The sequence below is a fragment of the Halichoerus grypus genome, chromosome 15 (genome assembly GCF_964656455.1).
Source record: "Halichoerus grypus chromosome 15, mHalGry1.hap1.1, whole genome shotgun sequence".
Classification (NCBI taxonomy): domain Eukaryota; kingdom Metazoa; phylum Chordata; class Mammalia; order Carnivora; family Phocidae; genus Halichoerus; species Halichoerus grypus.
Genome location: NC_135726.1, coordinates 42,514,112 through 42,534,379, shown reverse-complemented (window position 1 = coordinate 42,534,379; position 20,268 = coordinate 42,514,112). Strand labels below are relative to the sequence as shown.

General features: G+C 44.6%; 1 protein-coding gene across 12 annotated transcripts in view; it reads right to left on the bottom strand.

Annotated features, from left to right (window-relative positions):
• The window catches only part of TDRD12 (tudor domain containing 12), a 68,493-nt gene that overhangs the window by 6,178 nt on the left and 42,047 nt on the right, over positions 1–20,268 (bottom strand). For 7 of the 12 annotated variants that reach the window (XR_013444252.1, XR_013444255.1, XR_013444254.1 and 4 more), the window contains 12 exons: positions 19,577–19,733; positions 18,991–19,118; positions 17,017–17,208; positions 16,655–16,783; positions 15,450–15,567; positions 14,727–14,866; positions 14,373–14,593; positions 12,203–12,302; positions 5,886–6,073; positions 4,986–5,196; positions 3,467–3,559; positions 1,575–1,747 (listed from right to left, as the gene is read on the bottom strand). Coding sequence is in view for 7 of the 12 variants with exons in the window: in XM_036068997.2 (XP_035924890.2) it covers positions 1,575–1,747; positions 3,467–3,559; positions 4,986–5,196; positions 5,886–6,073; positions 12,203–12,302; positions 14,373–14,593; positions 14,727–14,866; positions 15,450–15,567; positions 16,655–16,783; positions 17,017–17,208; positions 18,991–19,118; positions 19,577–19,733 (1,850 nt within the window). In the remaining 5 variants the exon portion in view is untranslated. The other 5 variants (XM_078063087.1, XM_078063085.1, XM_078063088.1 and 2 more) reach the window with 5 other exon arrangements.

The following is a 20,268-nucleotide window of genomic DNA, read 5'->3' as shown; positions in this document are numbered from 1 at the left end:
GATAAAAATTAACAACTTCAGGTTCAAGTATTTTAACCTTTGCCATGTTCTTTGAAACTGTGCTGCGTTCATCGGTCACCACGGGCCCCGGGCTGACCCCGTGGCCGGCTCGCCGTGCTCACTCGTCGGGCCTCCTGGCGGCGTGTGGCAGGCTCACAGCTCCCTGCTCCGCGACACCCCTCACCCGCCCTCTGGGAGTCTGCCCTCCCTGGCCTCCTCCGACGCTGCTGCTCCTTCTCAGGCTCCCCTCCGGGGTCCCCTCAGCCGCCCACCTCCCAACACTGGGCCCCCCTCGGACTTCGACACTCACTCCTTCGGGCTCTTATCCAGGTCCCGGCTGTCAGGACCCAGGACCTGCCAGCGAGCCTCCATGAGACCCCCCCAGAACTGTATTCGGAAGCCAGCTACTTCTGGCCACCTCCACAAAGCCGCCCCAGCCCAAGCCGCTGGCGCCCTGTGCCGAGCTCTTGGCGCAGCCTCTGTCCCCCACCCCAGCCTCTTCTCAACACATAGCCAAGGATCTTCTGACTAAATCATCCCTCTGCGCAACACCTTCTCATGGCTCCCCTCCTCAGGGCGCGAGCCCGACCAAGGCTTGCAAATGGCCCCGGGGTCCGACAAGATCCACCCAGGGTGGCTCTGACGCGCGCACCTACGGGTCTCCCCGCGTTTCTGCTCTAGTCACGGCACCTTCCTCCCCGTTCCCGGAATCAAGGGATAACTGAGCCGGCTCTGTGACTGCCTCGTGGGGGATGCCAGGTACTTTCCCAGGGACTTGCACTGTCTCTCACGTCCGGCTTGTGGAAGTGTCAGCTGGGACAACCGATCTGGAACACTACTGGGCACCAGCTCTAAGGAGGACTCCGCAATTCCGTCCATGCACCAAACACACGTAGGAGAACGTCGACTGTACCACCACCCGAAAGGGCCCAGGGCAGGGAAATGTCTTCCCTCAGCAGCAGAATGGGTAAATGGTACGATTATGGTACATTCACACGATGGAGTCGTATGCAGCGGTAAGGACTTATGATCTGCAGCCACACACACACCACGGATGAATCTCACAAACTGTGCCGAACTCAGGGAGCCGGAGAGGAGAGCCGCACTGCTTGATTCCCGTCAGACACCGTACAACCCAGGGAGAGCAATCTGTGCTCTCCAATCGGGACAGCAGTTGCCCTCGGGGAGGGAGCGGCAGGACATGGGGCTGATCGTGCCCACTTTCTGATCCGGGGTTGGTTTCTGTGCTCGGAAAATCCACCGGCCTATACTTACAGCGTGTAGACTTTTCTGCCTGTCGATCAACAGCTAACAAAAACTTACTCTGTCAGAGATACAGCTCAAACCATACACTTGGGATGGGTTTGATAATATTCCACCAAAAACAAAACTGTACATTGGGGTATGGATAAAATCAGATTCCCCAAATCTGAGAAATCATCGAAGCTGAGTGACGGAAACATGGAGACTCAGTAACCTATTCAACCTCCAAATAAAAAAAAAAAAGTCTCTAAGCTCCTGAGTTCTATTCCTACAAAACCGCACTTCCAAACGGGAGACAAAACCCCACTTACAGGGCCTGGCTCAGGCTCTCTTCATCAGGTGGCATTTTAGCTCTTTCATGTAACGTCTTCAGCTGTTCTATATGCTCCGAGTTGTCAATGCCCATTCCCATCGACAAAATTTCAGTACGAACATTATAGTCAATAACAGAGGTCTTCAAATTTGAAAGTTTTGTAATGTGCACCTTGAATCAAAAAAAAAAGTCTATTTGCAGGAATCAGGCTTTGAACTTTCAAATCAATAGAAAACGCTCATGTGACCTTGCGATCTCACTGTCACACTGGGCGCTCATGGGCCTCCCTCAGTGGCTTCCAGCTGATTTCGTAACTGAGGTGACACGTGAGATTCTTCCAGAGCCCACTCCCACACTACAGAAGTACGATGAGGGCTGGGGTTGGGGGCTCCCTGTAATGCTGGGACCACACACAAAATTCTTAGATCTTTCTAACTTTTTATCTCTCTTAACAAGGAGGACCCTAAGGCTCAGAGACGTCGGTGCCCAGAAAGGGCCTACACCATGGCCCTAAATCCTGTGCTCTGGGCAGTTTCCTCCACTGGTTTTCTTATGCAACCAAAATATTCTCATCCATCTTAATTTACACAAAATATGAAGTTTTGCAACACTGAGATTCCTGTCGATGGGAGGTGCAGACCCAGGACTGGGCATCCCCTTCATGGCAGCAGGGTGGGGAGCCAGGCCAAGACCAGCTGGAGCACCTTCCTAAGTGAACACCGGGAATGTGTTCCCATCTGGGAATGGCAGAAGAGCCTTTCTCCACTCAAACTGGGGGCCGAGCGGTCTGGGGAGAGAAGGAAGTGTGTGGGGGTCTGTCTCCCCTCCACTGTGCCATGGACACCACCACACGAGCTATGGGAGCAGAATGCCAGGTGGATTGTATTTGCTTCTTCATTTCCTTAGCTATCGTCTTAAAAATCTCTTAATAAAGTTTCCATTTTTGGGGCATCTGAGTGGCTCAGTCAGTTAAGTGACTGCCTTCGGCTCAGGTCATGATCCCAGGGTACTGGGATCGAGCCCCACATCGGGCTCCCTGCTCAGCAGGGAGTCTGCTTCTCCCTCTCCCCCTGCTTGTGTTTCCTCTCTGTCAAATAAATAAATAAAATCTTAAAAAAAAAAGTTTACATTTTTTTCTCCAATAAAGAACCAGAATACTATTATATAAACCAAGACGCCAAATCTTCATTTGACCTGTATTGGTAATTTTTACCTTCTCTACTAAAAATCATTGTCTCCTCTGAACTCTTAAATCTTACACCCAAACTCCTCTTTGTAGGTATTAAGGCTTTTCCAGTCTCATAAAAATAACTTTCAGCAGAACAATTTTATGAACTGAATTCTTTTAAATGTTATACACATACTCAGATTTAAGTCCAATGGAGAACTTCAGATTGAAAAGCAGAGTTCTTGGTGTACGAGTGGTCAGAGGGGGTGATGCTGGCATTGGAGGGGATGCGGGGAGGCCCCACTTACAGGTCCTGGTCTGACACTCAGCCCTGCCCACCCCTGTGGCAACTCCACAGAGTAGGAGTTTCTGTTCATGGACAGAAGCCAAGTGTCCCACACCAGACCTAGCACAGAATGGGTGCTCAATAAATATTTGGTGAAGAAATATATTATTCAAGCAACAAATTAGAATAATTTTAGGGGTCCATCCAAAAACAGATTTCTTTTAAGAAAACCACATACTCAGGGCACCTGGGTGGCTCAGTTGGTTAAGCATCTGCCTTCGGCTCAGGTCATGATCTCAGGGTCCGGGGATCGAGCTCCACGTTGGGCTCCCTGCTCAGCGGGAAGCCTGCTTCTCCCTCTGCCCCTTCCCCCATTTGTGTGCGCCTCCCCCCAAGTAAATAAAATCTTTTTAAAAAAAGAAAACTGCATACCCACCATTGGATCGATCCACACTGTATTTCCTAAAGCCAATATCACTTTGGCATCATGCAATTTTCCAATAATTTTACGATGAATGTACCTAGTAACCTAGAAAAAAAACCACTTAGGTAATTTCTCTGAAGCTTTAGGAAAATATCTTATTCTGTTTATGCTATATAGTTTTGCAAAAAACGTCTCCATGCATTTCACTTGAGCCTTACCCCCACCCCATGAGGCAGGTTACAGAGGCCCTCATGCCCCTGCGTGGACAAGGGTAATTAACAGGGGAGCTGAATAAGGACAGAGGCAAATGGCACCTCTGGACCCCCCAGGCTGCATGTTCCCCATTGTGGCCATGTGTCCTAGCTCTCCTCTGTGAACAACAAGTCTGTCTCTGGAAGCTCACTGAGCCTGAAGAGACCCTGGAGCTGAGGGGCCCCAGGCTTCCATGTACCCTGTCCCGAGCATGTGGCTGATGTTTGTCTCAAGCAGGGCCCCAGCAGACCCGACGTGCCAGAGTACTCCTTCAGGCCCATTTCCACTCCTGTAAAGCAGACAGGAGGGAGCTGGCTCATCACAATTAGATGCTTCCATCCCCCTTGAACCTTGCACAGTCATTTTAAAGAATACACATGGGAGAAACTTGCCCCCTTTTCCAGAGGCCCCTCTTCAAGAAATACTTGTGGTTGATCGTCTTGACAGACCAAAGGTTTCTTGAAGACAAGAACCATGACCTTCTTGCTAATGGCTACATCCCCAGAGCCCAATGGTACCAGCCCACAGGGACACTCTGTGAATACTTTGCAGAAGGAAAAAAAACCACTATTTAATAAGGAGTATTTTTAATGGACGTCCAACAGCAGTGTTGTGTGTTCATCCTGTATTGTGCAAACACTCACCTGTTTATTCCCTGGACCATGTCCGACCTTGTTTATAACCCAAACTGTTTTTACTTTGCCAACTGCAATGGCTTATTTCATGTCCTATTAATTGGATTATATGAAATTTAACCCTCCTTTGAAGAATCAAGCGCATTGTTAGGAAGAAGACTCACTGCTCTGCTGATGAGCGGGACCAGCTGTCTGGCGAGCCATGGAAGCCCACCTGGGACGGCTCTTTCGTGTACCGTGTGTTCTCTCCACCTTCAGTGTCTCATCTGGTCTATGTGGGGAAATCCTAGTGACTCTTCCTGAAGGGCCCAGAGGAAATGCCCTTCCTGTGCTCTCTTTCCTTGCCCGGCCTCCCAACCCCAGGGGAATGAGCTGGCCTCTGCCTCCATTTGATGGGGGTACCCACTTGGGGCTCACACTGTTTCCTCCCAAGCTGACAGCCAACTTATTTCATCGTGGTGCGTAGCTTATACCAATTCTAAGACTGTGAGCACTAATGATGACGACGACCACCCAGACAAGGGTCTTTAACTGTCAGGAACCATGAGGCATCTTAGCCAAACTTAATACTCTAAATTTAAATAAACCTCGATTCTGCGTATATTCTGAAAGTCAACAAAGTACAAAAAGCCAAAATAACTTACCTTTGGATTCCACTCAACTTCATTGTCAGCGGGTTTCACTCTGCAAACAATGAACTCCACCGCCTGGGGGGGCAGAGTGTGGAAATTTTCCGGAAGATGCAGCAGTTGGTCTCTTGTGACGAGTCCAGTCCGGCCTTCATCTATAAACTTCACAAGGACACTGTCCGGACTCCAGGTGTCTTCTTTTTGGCTCAGCTCCAGCACCTCAACCCTGGAGAACAACCGTAGCTTTGGTGTAACACAGAGATCCCAAAGGAAAATCATCTTTGCCTCCCCACCTACTCATTAAATCCAAGAAGACTCTAAACTGCAAGGTTCTTTTCCATACTAGAAATAAAAATTAGCTCGAGCCCCCAAGAACATTCAGAATGGCTTATTCAAGTACACAGAAGTATAAAGAATGTGTACTACTTTTGACTAGAGTAAACCCCTTTATCGGACAACACGATGAAAATCAACTCAGTGAAGTTTCCACGTTTCTCGGTCGAGCCTACCCTGAGCGGAGCCGAGAGCGGCACGGGAACACCGACCGCACAGCCTACGTCATCCCGCCATGGCTCAGCCTGCTCATCTGTGAGAGGGGACCCCATCTCACGGCAATCACAGGAGCGCGGAGTGAGGCGGAGGCGTCTATGTAGGCGGCACAGGGACGGCTCTGGAAGCGTCACACCGCCTTCCGTGCCCGGCTCAGGGGCCAGGAGCCCAGGGTCAGGGGAGTGTCAGGTGCAGAACCTCATCGGGCGGCTGGGGGGACGCGACGCTGCCACCACCCCCCACCAGGGGCCAGGCTACATCCGCGCACACCACGGCAGATGGACACGGGTGCAAACAGGGATTCGATACCACTGAAAGGTGCCTCCCGTTTCATGACGCTTAAGATGAAATACATAGACCTTTTACCTGTGATAAAGTGTTTTTTCTGCTAATCCATATAATCCGAGTTTCTCCACCTTTTCAACGGTCGTTTTATTGCTGTTACCCTTAAAATACTCATTCATTTCAGCATTAAGAGTTGCATAAAGATCCACTTGTTTATCAATTATACGACCAAAATAATGCGTTGCATTCGAAATATAAAAGGGTATTATCTGAAAAATAATCAGCAAACATATTCAGAAAACAAACTCAATCTAAACCAAAAAGCTATCTGCAGAATCAGCCCCTGACCTAAGAGCCCAAAGTGCGCCGACAGGGATGGAAACATGAACCAGGAAACTGGCCGGCACACGACAGAACCTTCCTGGACCCAGAGGACCGTGGTTTCCCTTTAAATCTAAAGGAAAACTTTCTGTTAATCTTATTATTTTAAAACTTTATTATTGTGTTTGTTTACTCCATAACTGCACTTTATAAAAATCATTCTTAAATAGCATCCCTTTCTCTTGAGCTCTTTCTGCTCTTTGTTCCCGTAACAAGCAGTATTTTGCGTAGGAGGCGCTAGGGATAGGAGATAAGCCACGTCCTACGGACAGATGGGCCGCAGCCAGCATGTGGCCAAGGCAGACAACTCTTCACAGGCGAGGGTACGCAGGGTGGCTGGGTGCGAGCGGCAATGTCGGCGTGCGCGTGTGTTAGCGAGAGCGCGGAGGAGGCGCTGCAGACCCGGCACAGTCTGCGTGAAGGCGGGGAGTGCTGAGCTGCCCCAGCAGAGGCCAGGGCAGAGGAGTCACCTGCTGGGAAGGCAGAGGGGGCAGTGCTGACTGGGGGGCAAGCAGGCTAGAAGGCAGGGGTGAGGTCACCCCTTGTGATCAATCTCACAGGCTGACAGCCCCTAGCCCTCCTCTGTGGCACCCGAGCCCCCCTGCTTGCTGTCCCCCCACTCTCACCGCCAACGAGCTCTGCCCTGTGCCACAACACGCCACATTAACTCCTACCTCAGGGACTCGCTGCTTCCTCTCCCGGGAACAGTCTTCCCCAGGTTTTCCATGGCCGGATCCTTATCCTTTGGCCCTCGGTGCAGCTGACCCTCAGAGTGCCTCCCTGCCCATAATCCCCACAGGCCCTCTGGTACTTTGGTGCATTTCACCTTCTCCGGAGCACTTGTCACCATCTTTCCCACTCACCTGTTCCAGAAAAACCCCCGAAATGTGCCCAGAAAACCCCCAGTCCTGGGCACACAGGGTTTTTTTCCAGCCATACCGCCCCCTAGGCCCCAATTATTTTGACTCCACTCTCATGAGCAGTCCTGTACATAACTAATTCACTCTGTTACAGTCACAGGATATGAGGTAAGGACATAAAAATCAACTGCATTTCTAAACAATCAGAACATGAAGTTCAAAGAAAAATAACATTAGCATCTAAAAACATGAAATGCCAGGAATAAAGTTAACACAGTAAGGACAAGATCAGTCTACTGAAAAGTATAACACATTGCTTAGAGAAATTAAAGGTGACCTAGATGAAGTGACAAATATACCATGTTAATGGACAAGACTCGGTATTGTTTTGTTTTGTTTTTAAAGATTTTATTTATTTGACAGAGAGAGACACAGCGAGAGAGGGAACACAAGCACGGGGACTGGGGGAGGGAGAAGCAGGCTTCCCACCGAGCAGGGAGCCCAATGCGGGGCTTGATCCCAGGACCCTGGGACCATGACCTGAGCCGAAGGCAGGCGCTTAACGACTGAGCCACCCAGGTGCCCCAAGACTTGGTATTGTTAAAATGTCAATTCTTCCATATTAATCTACAGACTCAACACAATGCCACTCAAAATCCCATCAGGCTTCTAAGTACAAACTAGCAAGTTGATTCTAAAATTCTCTATGGATATGCAAAGGAATGGCCAGAAGGATATTGAAGAAGATGGGCAAATTGGAAGGCATCCCTACCAGTCTCCAGGATTACTTACAAAGCTACAGCAATCAAGCCAATGTGGTACCACTTAAGGGTAGACAAAGAGACCAAGGAATAGAATGAAGAATTCAGAATTCACAAATATTGTCTCTTAATTTATGTCAAAGGTACCAATGTAATTAAGGGTGAAAGGAAGGTCTTTATAATAAATGATGCTGGAGCAACCAATTATCCATAAGGAAAAAAACTTTCTCCTTACCCACACCACACACAAAAATTAATTTGAAATGGATTATAGACCTAAATGTAAAACCATAAAACTTCTAGAATAAAAAAAATAAGAATCTTTGCAACCTTAGGAGAGGCAAAGATTTCTTATGGCATGAAAAGAACAAAATGTAAAATAAAAAAGTGATAAAGAAGGCTTCATCAAAATTAAAGACTTCTGCTTTTCAACTGAGGGAAAATATTTGCAATATATCTGACAAAGCATATCCATAATCTACAAAGAACTCTTAAAACTCAACAAGACAACCCAAATTAAAAAAATGGGCAGAAACTGTGAACAGAGAGTTCATAAAAGAGATACAAAGGGCTAAATAAGCAGTGAAAAGGGGTCCAAGATTCTTTATCACCAGAGTAATGCAAATAAATATCCATGCAAGTGCAACAGAGTGGCAAAAACTAAAGACTGAGAACACCATGTACTGAGAATGTGGACCCACCGGCACTCTCATATGCAGCACCAGTGAAAATGTAAAATGGTACAAATTGTTTGGCAGATTCTTACACACACTTACCCTATGACACAGCATTTCCACTACATCTCACCCAAGAGGAATGAAGAGGTAGGTCTGAAAAGACTTGTAACCCAGAAGCTCAGAGCATCCAGAAACTGCAAACAACCCAAATGCCCATCAGCTTGTGAACACACAAACTATGGCATATCAACATAACGGAATCCTGCTCAACAACGAGAAAGACAACACAGGTGAATCTCAGAAGCGGTACACTACATAACAGAAATCAGACTCAAAACACTACCTACTGTATGATTCCATTAACATGAAAATCTAGTAAAGACAGAGCTCTAGCGGCAGAAAGCAGGTCCGGTGGCTGCCGGGAGTGCGGGTTGGGATGAGGACTGACCGCAACGGACCAGGAGAGACCTTTTTGGGGTCACTAAAATGTTCGTATCTTCACTGTGGTGGTGGTTACATGACTGTATGTATTTCTCAAAACTCAACGAACTATACACTTCTAAATAGTGATTTTTATTGTATGTAAACTGTACCTCAATACAGCCAATTAGAAGTGGGGGTCTGGTTAGACAGGGTCTGGGAAAGTGGCAGCAGCAAAGTGTCATACGTTTTGACTCTGAATCTCCACATAAAGACAGAGCAATGAGATGGCAAAACCAAATACCAGGGATATACTTTGCAACAGAACTAATTGACAAAATATCACCACAGACCCCCAAATAAAAGCAGATGAGGAAAATAACAAAAGAGAAAATCAAGGTGACCTTGGGTTTCACGATAACCCTGTGGATAGGCCAAAAGCACAATCCATGAAAGAAGCAACTGGAAAGCTGGACATCATTAAAATTAAAAACTTCTGCTCTGTAAGGCTATAAGGAGAACAAAAAGACAAGCCACAGACTGGGAGACAATTTTTGCAAAACATATTTCTGATAAAGGACTGGTGTCCAAAATCTACAAAGAACTCTTAAAACTCAACAATAAGAAAACAGACGAACCAATTAAAACATGGGCAAAAAAACCTGGACAACTCACCAAAGAAGACATATGGGTGACAAATAAGCACATGAAAAGATGCTCAACATCATCAGGGAATTGCAAATTAAAACAGTGAGATACCACTACACACCTACTGGAACAGCTAGAATCCAAAACACCGACAACGGCACATACTGGCGAGGGCAGGAGAGCCAGGAGCTCTCACTCTTTGCCGAATGGAATGCAATCGGAGCAAAATAGTCTCACTGTACAATCCAACAATCACACTCCTTAGTATTACCCAAGTTGAGTTGAAAACTCATGAGTCCACAAAAACTGCCACATGAATATTTCCCATAGACTTATTCATAACTGCCAAAACTCGGAAGCAACCAAGATGTCCCTCAATAGGTAAATGGATAAACTGGTATATTCTGCAATAAAAAATGACCTACGAAGATAAAAAGATGTGGAGGAACCTCAAATGCATATTGCTAAATGAAAGAAGCCAGTTTAAAAAACCTATGTATTGTATAGTTCCAATTCTATGACATTCTGTAAAAGGCGAAATAATGGGACAGTAAAGTATCGGTGACGACCAGGAGTTCCAGGGAAGAGGGGAAGGGTGGAGCATGGGGGACTTTCGAGCAGTGTAAGAATTATGTGATACCGTCACGGTGGAGAGGTGTCACTATCCATTTGGCAAAATCCCTAGAATGTGCACTACAGGGAGTGAATCTCAATGTAAACTACAGACTTTAGTTAATAATAACATTATCAATATTGGTTCATCAACTGTCACTCATGCACCACACTAATGCAAGATGTTAATAATAGGGGGAACTTTTTTGGGGGATGGTAGAGGGAACTCTGTATTTTCTGTTCAAATTTTCTATAAACCCAAACTGTTCTAAAAAATAAGTATCAGCTGGGTGCCTGGGTGGCTCAGTCGGTTAAGCGACTGCCTTCGGCTCAGGTCATGATCCTGGAGTCCCGGGATCGAGTCCTACATCGGGCTCCCTGCTCAGCAGGGAGTCTGCTTCTCCCTCTGACCCTCCTCCCTCTCGTGCTGTCTCTCATTCTCTCTCTCGCAAATAAATAAATAAAATCTTTAAAAAAATAAAAATAAAAATAAATAAGTATCAGTTAATTTAAACAACAAAGTAGCAGATGAACAAAACCCAGCCAGATCACAAAGCCTGCATGGTGTCACTACGTGATGGAGCCAGACACTGGGGAAGTCTGTGAGCGGCAACAGGTACTCACTGGAAATACGGGGCAGGGGGACGAGAGCAGCTGAGCCTGGAGGCTTTCATGCACTCCAACAACGGGCGAAGCCTGGAGCCCTGTGGAGTCTCGAACTGTCCATCCAAAGACACCAGATATGAGGGAAGAGAAGGGCCAGACGCAAGTGGGGGAGGGAAACGGGGCCAGAAGATCTTAACAATCTCAGAACTGATGTCTTTTTTTTTTTTTTTTTTATAAGAAACGGAAACGAGAATTCTAAAATTATAAAAGTCACCCTGACCCACACCTCCTTCTAAAATTTAAGGAAAATATATTTTATCTAAAAAGGAGCCGTAGCAAAGTATCAAAGTCAGATCGCATATTAAATCATAACAAAAAAGAGAATAAGGAGAGTAACAGTCCCTACAGATAATGAGAGCCACTAGGAAAGATGTATCCACAAGACAGACCAAAACTGTACCCATCCATTTCAAAACAAGCTACCTTTCCTCTCGTTCATTAAGAAAATAATGGGGCACTTGGCTGCCTCAGTGGAGCATGTGACTCTTGATCTCAGGGTTGTGAGTTCAAGCCTCATGTTGGGCATAGAGATTACTTAAAAAAAATCTTAAAAAAATTATAAAAGAGATACATATATGATAAATGATATGTACAAAAGAACAACCTAAATTAAAAAAAAAAACTCAGAAAGGAGGTGACAGAACTAGGAAGAAAGAATGGTGCAAATGAACAGATCTGCCTTAGGAAAGAGGAAAGGCAGAAAGGAGAGCAATCTTGAACTCAAGAAGAAAGGAAGAAATATTAAAAAGAATTCAAAAGAAAGTGACACACTCTTAACTCAGTAATTTTATCTACATTTCAGAATTTTCCTCAAAGGAATAATCATGGACGTTTTGAAAAGATGTGCTATCGCTGCATTATTTTTAATGGTCCCCATTCCCAGATGGAAATAACTTTCTGAAAATATAACTAAAAAGCCTCTTAACCATTGAAGTGGTTTACCTATTTTCCCAATTTGACTTTGGTTTTCTAAATAAACTAGGGTCTTGTAATAAGGCACCTTATAAGGATCCATGCCTATTGTCAGATTAATGGTGGTTCATTAAGAGTGTCGTAATTATCCTGCTGCTTTAGAATGAAGCATGTTAAGGGATGCTTCGGTGCTCAGTCGGCTGAGCGTCCGACTCTTGGTTTCGGCTCAGGTCATGATCTCAGGACTCTGGGACTGAGCCCCGAGTCAGGCTCCACGCTCAGCAGGGGGATCTGCTTGAGGATTCCCTCTCCCTCTCCCTCTGCCTCTGCCTCTCCACCCCACACTCACATGCTCACACACTCGCTCGCTCTCAGATAAATAAAGCAATCTAAAAGAAAAAAAATGAAATACATTCATTAAAATGATCATTAATCATTGAACAAAGTGCAGCAGAACGTACTTTGATGTATCCAGATGTTGGTAGAGTTTGATTGGATAATTTCCTTGGCATATCTATTTCTGGATTAACATGGTGTCTATCAGGACAGATCCTTTTGTCTCTGAAAAAAAATAACTGGATTTTAAAAACAAAAACAATACTTTTTTTAACATGAATTTCAAACTATTCTTCAGGAAAATTAATCTATAATTGAAATCAGAGGACCTTTATTCTAAATACTTTAAAGTAACCATATTAAATAATTCAGATGACACAACATGCACATTAGTGAAGAGAGGTCCTAAAATTTAATTAACACTGAATAAACTTAGAGTTACTCCATTATTTCTCTAGACATTCTGAAAACGAACAAAATGTACTTCCAAAATAAAGACTCTGAATCAGAAATTTATCACCACAACCCAAAACAAAGGCTAATAATTAACCTCTAAACCAGAAGTCATTCTGTAACCCAAACTGAGTAACAGTTAAACCTTTGGTTTCAAAAGTCAATAGCATAATCAAAATTGCCACTAATAACCTGTTTAATGTACCATAGTTCAAAAAAGTTAAAGTCAACAGTTATCTTAAAATGAAGCTCAATCCAATTGATACACATCAGACCTCTCCTACCCAGTCCCAGCAATCACTGGTCAAGTGCTGGCATCATGTCTGGATCGGTGAGAAGGCCCCCCATGACTGTTGAGATACCCATGCTCTCCAAACTGATTTATAGTATCAATGCACATGCTATCAAAAGTCAGGTAATGTTCCTGAGGAAACTGACAAACCTATTCCAAAATGTATGTGGAGATGCAGTTGACTTAAAATAGCCAAAACCACCTTGATGAAGAGCAAAGTTGGAGAACTTACAAACCAGATTCCAGGACTCACTAGAACATAAGCTACAGTGAGAAAATGCAGTACCAGTGTAAGGACAAAGAGACCAAAATAACAGAGTCCACGTGTGGACCTCATACACTGGTTTATGTGGTGGTCATAAACATCATCTGGTTTATGTCAAAGGCACCAATTCAGGGAGAACACAGTGATGTTTTAAATAAAGGATACCAGAGCAAGTGATTATCCACACAGGAAAAAGTAATCCTTGCCCCATATCTCACACTGTACACAAACATTAACTCACCCTAGATTACACTGAAGTGTGAAAACAGTCTATAAAGCTTTTAGAAGAAAACAGAGAAGAGTGTCTTCATGACCTAGAGATCAGCAAGTATTTCTTACATTAGGACACAAAATACCATCAACCAGGAAATACTTCATCAAAATTAAAAATGTCCGCTCCTCAAAAGATTCTTACAAGAGCGGAAAGGCAAGCCACGGACTGGGAAGAGATCTTCTCTAGGCACATCTCTGACAAAGCAGTTATATCTAGAAGGAATAAAGTACTCCCACAAACCAATAAGAAAAAGGGTAACACCCAATGTCAAAAACGGGCAAAAGACCTGAACGGGCACCTCACAAGACGCTGGTCAAATGTCCCACAGGCATGTGAAAAGACACTCATCATTAATTACTTGGGAAATACAGATGGAAACCACGGTGTGACACTCTCCCCCAGCTGTGTCAGGGAGGGTATGGGGCCACTCAGCTCTCACATACATGGCTGATGGGATTGTGAAACAGTCACACGCCTCCAAAAAGTTACACGTGTGCTCACCCCGTGACCCAGCAATCCCACGCCAAAGTCTAGCTTCCAAAGAAGCGGGTGCATGTTTCCACAAAAAGACACGTGCAGGAGTGTTCACAGCAGCTTCATACATAATAGCCAAAAGCTGGAAACAATTCGCAGGCCCATCCACAGGAGAATGGATACATACACTGTGATATATTTATACAACAGAATACTGTGCCACTAAATAGATAAATCCATCCATTGGATCCATGCAGGAACACAGATGAAGGTCGCAGACAGTAGGCTGAATGTACAACTCCATTTATATAAAGTTGGAAAACGAGCAAAATTCATCACTGTGGATAGACAGTGGGGGGCGGTTACTTCTAGGGGGAGGGCAGATTGGGAAGGAGCATGGGGGCAGCTCTAGGGTGTCTCCCAGAGGCGGGCAGTGGTGTGAATCATGCGTACATACGTGAAGGTCATCCAGCAATAAACATATCACTGTGCCCTTTACTGTACATTTCAATTTTTTTAAAAAAATGACTGGCTTACTTGCAAAAACCAAAAGCCTTAAGATACGGACAAAGAGGCCTTCCGGCTTTTTTATCTTCTTTGGCTTCCAGAACCCCTGCAGTAAACTCATACAGCTCCGAGGGAATCTTGGCATCTGCCCGCTCCAGGTAGCGCAGGACGCCGACCGCGTGGCACGCGTTCCTCTCTGTCAGCAGCAAGACGGATTTGGTCTTCTTATCTCCCTGTTCTGCAGGAGAACCCTTAAAATCGGGAGTGAATAAAGGCAACAGGTCATCCATCCCAGTCTAAATGACAAAACTTTGTGGACTCTGCATTTGTCATTGCACAGATAATGCCAGGAGAATATTTAAAGATCAAGAAAGTTCATCACACCTGCTCGGTGGAACTCTGAAAATGATCAGACATGCAGTATAGGCGTCCACCAAAGATTTTGGGGGAGGAAGGAAAGCTGAAGTGAATCACACACGTGGCATCAGTGATGGTCAGGAGCGGTAGGCAATCATCCGTTAAGGCTGCGGAGAAGGAGCCGGCAGTCACAAACGAGGCTGTGGTTTTCCTGCACTTACTACAGAGCAGTTCCGGGAACCGGACTTGAACACAGTTCGCTACTGCATCTCACTTCTTAGATGCCAACAAACTTCTTCCCCATTTTTTTCCCCAAAATGTCACAGCCCAGTGATGACGTTCCAGAGAAAAGTGGTCCCCCTAATTTTAGCTTGGCAAATGCTTCTTTCTATTACAAATCTAGGCTGCCCATCAATCTTTCACTTATTTCATACATTTTGATTTTTCGATCTCTAACATCATATTTCACGACCATCTGTGACAGATTTCATCATAGGCACATACACGTTTATGTCCCGCCTGGAACCCCAGGGAGAAGGCCTACACTCAGAGCTCTGCAGGTCCCTGCCTTCACCTCGACACCAAAATCTTGGCGGAGTTTAACCTTCATTTTGAAATTAACATTACTAATAAATTCTCAGTAAATCGGAAATGATGAGAAACTGGGAGACTAGCTATACAAATAAACTGAAGACATGATTCCTATTAGCTCAGCCTTCTCTAAATGGAAGTAGAAATTAAAACACTTACCTAATACAATGTGAGAGCCAGAACTTAACTTCTTCTTCCACTGTTCTAAAACACTTTTTAAATTAAAAACCATTTCTTTATGCATTTTCAAGCAAAATATTGAACTGCTTTCTACTACCTAAAGATGAAACCAAATAGGCCAGTTCACAGTCAGGAACATAAGCTTGAAGTTAATTGTTCCATCAATAACTATCAGTATAAAACATTTAAAATTATCTGTGAGGGTATTACCTCATTGATCCACAAATTATAAGAACAAGATGATTGTAAACTGAAACAAATATATTTCTAAAATTCTATACTTTGTATCTAAAAACTTGCTTAAGTGAAAAACATTTTGCTAAATCTATTTTCCTTTTTAAATAATGCATGCATACACAGATGTGTGCATATATATGTACACACACACACATCAAATTTATGTGCCAACATGTCACATTTTTTCATGACACCTCTAGTTCATCATTGCTGAAAGATGGATGTACTACTGATTCTTATATTTTTAAAAATTTTTTATAGAACCTTTTTTAAAAAGATTTCTTTATTTGAGAGGGAGCATGTGGGGGGGTGCAAAGGGAGAGGCAGAGAGAATCCCATGCAGACTCCCCATGAGCACGGAGTCTGACGCAGACTCCTCACTGAGCATGGAGCCTGACGCGGGGCTCAATCTCAGGACCTGAGATTATGACCTGAGCCAAAACCAAGAGTTGGAAGCCTGACTGACTGCACCACCCAGGCGCTCCTGATTCTTACATTTTAATTTGTATTTGGCTTCATTTCTACATTTTACTATTTATGTAGATTTAGATTAAATAAATCTGTAGCCAATTTAGTTGGCTTTTCTGGCCACGTGATCTATCTCTTGGTGTTACGGTCTCTACTTTTTTAAAGAGGGTACAGAAGTCCCTGGCATTTCTTTATGAATGGAATCCTTTTAATGACAAAACACAAAGCACTGGCCCCCTTGGGGAACATCTGCTTCCTTGGAAAGGCTGGTCCCACCTACTTGGCTCCTCCCTCAAGGTCAGGCCTCCCGCTGTCCTCATTGTTATGCATACTCCACAGCACTAGCCACCCCTTCTTCAGACTGTTGATCAGCTTGTAACGTTTTATCCCCTGTCAAATATTTAACTACCGATAATTCTCTGATGATTTCGACATTCAATCATGGTTTAAACAAACAGTAAGGACATTTATGGGCTCACCTTACACACTATTTCTGTTTCAGCTACAGAACCGGTGAAGATCAAGGTCTTTTGTGCTTGACTTGGAATGAAATCTAAAGTCTGGAGTAAAGTAGAGGATTTTTCACATTCTAGGCAAAGGTGTACTACCTGGTAATGAAATACAGCAACAGTGTGGTTTTAAATGGTGCTCCAGTTTCACTTTTCATCGCTAAGTGAGGATCTTAACAGCAAAGAGTACAGAAAATCAATATAAACCTAAATACACGATTACAGATTTTTGTATGAGATTAAAGCTGTAACAGTTTAGGAGGAAGCGATGATATCACGGCTACTCGCTTCTGTTCATCAGCCCCCACCTCCATTCGCCCACAAGCCCGTACCTGCTGGACGCTGCCATAGAGAGCAGCCTCTTCCATGGCTGTGACCACGATGTAGGGGTCGTTCATGAACTCTTTGACCAACCGCTCTATATGTCTGCTCCAATGAACACCGACGGCAACCATCTGATGTGGTGCAGATTCCCTTTCTTCAACGTCAATATTTTTTTTTAAGTTATCTAATATAGCAAACATCTAAAAAATTAGTATAATTAATTTCGTTTTTATTTCAGAAGGGAGCAGTAACTGGTTGACAGAACATGAAAGGTAAAGAATTGTACATTTTCTGTTCTCAGAGTGGGGGAAGGTCTTTCCAAACAAAAGAAAAAAAACTAAAAAGGAGAGAACGTTAAATATAAACAAACACAAACAATATCTAGGTGAACATGTAACGTTATGTAACGAAGCATTAACATCCTTATATTAAAAAGTTCTGCAAACGGACTAGAAAAAGATGATCCTACCAACAGAAAATAAGCAAAGAAAATGAAAAAGCAGCTCAGAGAACAGTACGAGTGGCCAGTATGAAGGCTCGACTTGACAAGTAATCAAGGAAATGCACATGATGCTAACGAGATGCCACATTTAACAAGCCCACAAGAAACGGAAGCTGGCCCTAAGGCCTCCCACTGCCCGGGTGCGGGGCGCACAGTGTGACAGCATGCTGTCCATGGGAGTCTCCGCTTTCAGAAAGGCAACTGTACAGCGCAGCATTCTGGGTATTAGTTTTGCAAATCAGAACTGAGGCTTCAGAGGCATTCACAAACCCTGCATAGGCCCACACAGTCGGTAAGCAACAAAGCCTGGACTTGAACCTGGCCACATCACTGCTCCCAAATGAAATGCTTGTGGTCATCATGTTACACTGCGCCCAAGAAATGCCTTCTTGTAAGAATTCATAGTCTTTGATCCATTAATCCCCTTCCTAGGAATTTATCCTAAGGGAAACGTGCAAAAAAGACGTATGTTCTTTAGCCACATGCACACACAAATGATGCTAAACGTCCAAAAATCAGACCATTTAAAAAAACTGTTATGCCCACAGGATTCCATACTGGCCCATGGCCAGCAAACAATCAACCTGTAGGATAGTTACTAATTATACTCCCGATGCTGCTTACTGAAAAATGCAAGTTATAAACTAGCCATAAAATAAGGCCTGATGTTGTCAGTTTTAAGTATCAACTGACACAGGAATTATTCCAGAACAGGAAGAGCGATTACCTCTGAGTGTAACTCAGTGGATGCTGGGGTTGTTCAAGTACTTTTCTCTGTATCCCAAATTTTCTAGAATAAAACTTATTGCTTCCATAATCATAAAAATATCAGTATTTTAGGAAACCTCACTGGAAAAGAATTTTTGGTCTTCAGAGAGAACTTTAAAATTTGGGAAAGAGGGATGACTGGGTGGCTCAGTCGGTTAAGCGTTTGCCTTAGGCTCAGGTCATGATCCCAGGGTCCTGGGATCGAGCCCCACGTCGGACTCCCTGCCCAGCGGGGAGCCTACTTCTCCCCTCCTTCCTGATCACTCGTGCTCTCTCTCGCTATCTCTGTCATCCTCTCTCTCTCAAATAAATAAATCTAAAAAAAAGGGGGCGCCTGGGTGGCTCATTTGTTAGGCGTCTGCCTTCGGCTCAGGTCATGATCTCAGGGTCCTGGGATCGAGCCCCACATCGGGCTCCCTGCTCAGCGGGGAGCTTGCTTCTCCCTCTCTCACTCCCCCCTGCTTGTGTTCCCTCTCTCACTGTCTAATAAATAAAATAAAAAAAAAAAAAATCTAAAAAAAAAATTGGGGAAGGAAATTTCGGATGAACTCTCTTCACAATTATAAAAGTTAAAGGGAAAACTTTTCAAGATTAACTGGCTTTTTCTCCCAATAGACACGTCATCTCCTGATTCCTAAAAGCAGGTAAGACTTCAATCATATATACATTTATTTCTGAGGGATAATAACATCTCGATGGAAGCCATACTTACTTCTTCAGTAGCTTCAAAGAATAACACTTCCACCTCATCCAAGATGAGGTGACAGAGTCTAAGAAATAACAAGCTTTGGTATTTGAGAAGTCTCAGGAGGCTGTGGGGTGTTGTAACAATGATGTCACCTACATTTTAAAAGAGAAGACAATTAACATTCAGATTTTCCATAGGTTTTTCTCACACCTTCTAGAACTGCTGTCTAATGACGCAAAAAGCGGTTTTTCTTGCTGGGGTGGGTGAGGCCTGGCTGTCCGGGCCAACACTTGTCCTTATCTAGCACCTGGGCTCCCACCAGTGTTTGTGCTCCTGAAAGGCAGGGGTGGGGGTTCAGCTGACATCTAACGAACAGGAGGTATTCGATAAATAGTTAATGAGTGAAGGAAATCATGGCGCCTTCTCAGTGGAACAGCTGTAAGCCAAGGTCGAACCTTCGCCCTTCTGTGCCCGCCCGTAATGGACAGTGAGGTCCCGCCTGTCGCTGGACTAGTGACATCATCACACAAGCCCGCGTCCTGTGCACCTGCCAGGCAGGGCCCCACTGCACTCTGCAGGGAAAACCAAACAGCTTGGAAAGGATGCTTACACCCCCTTGGAAGCTTCATGTTTTTGGCTTCATCTTTGTGGAGTCCGATTGTTAACAATACGGGATGAAGAGGCCTGGAGAACGTGCTATAGTCTTCCAGTAATTCAAAAGTAAATTGGGCCTTTTTCCACCCAGGGCACACGATGACTGCCAGAGGCTGCAAAGACAAATTCACATAATTTGGGGCAAAAGTTAGGAATTGAACCTAGTCTATGTTGAAGCATGCAGAACATCTCCTTCCACAGAGGAAGCACTATATAATTTGTTTGCTACCATCATCGTCCTGTAAGTCAGAAAAGATATAATTTCATTAGAATGGATTTAGACACAGGGACTCAGATTCCTCTAGGGCTTACACCAAGCATTTCACAAATATTAATTCATTTTGTCTTTAAAACACTCTCACAGGGTAGATGAGGGGTGTGAGGCACAGAGAGGTAAAGTTAGTTGCCCAAGGCCACACAGCTAATACACAGGAGCAATAGGATCTGAACCCAGGTGGTATGGCTCCAGGACTCCTTAGGGGTAAGTCTGCTACGGCTCCATCTGAACGCTGATGGCCACCATCCCACAGTTATCTCCTGTGAAGTCACACTGTGCTGCCTGCCAAACACCCTCCCGGACACATGCCCTCCATGAACTGAAGACAAGAACAAGTCTCCCCTCTCCTTCACGCAGATCCAGGTAGGGCG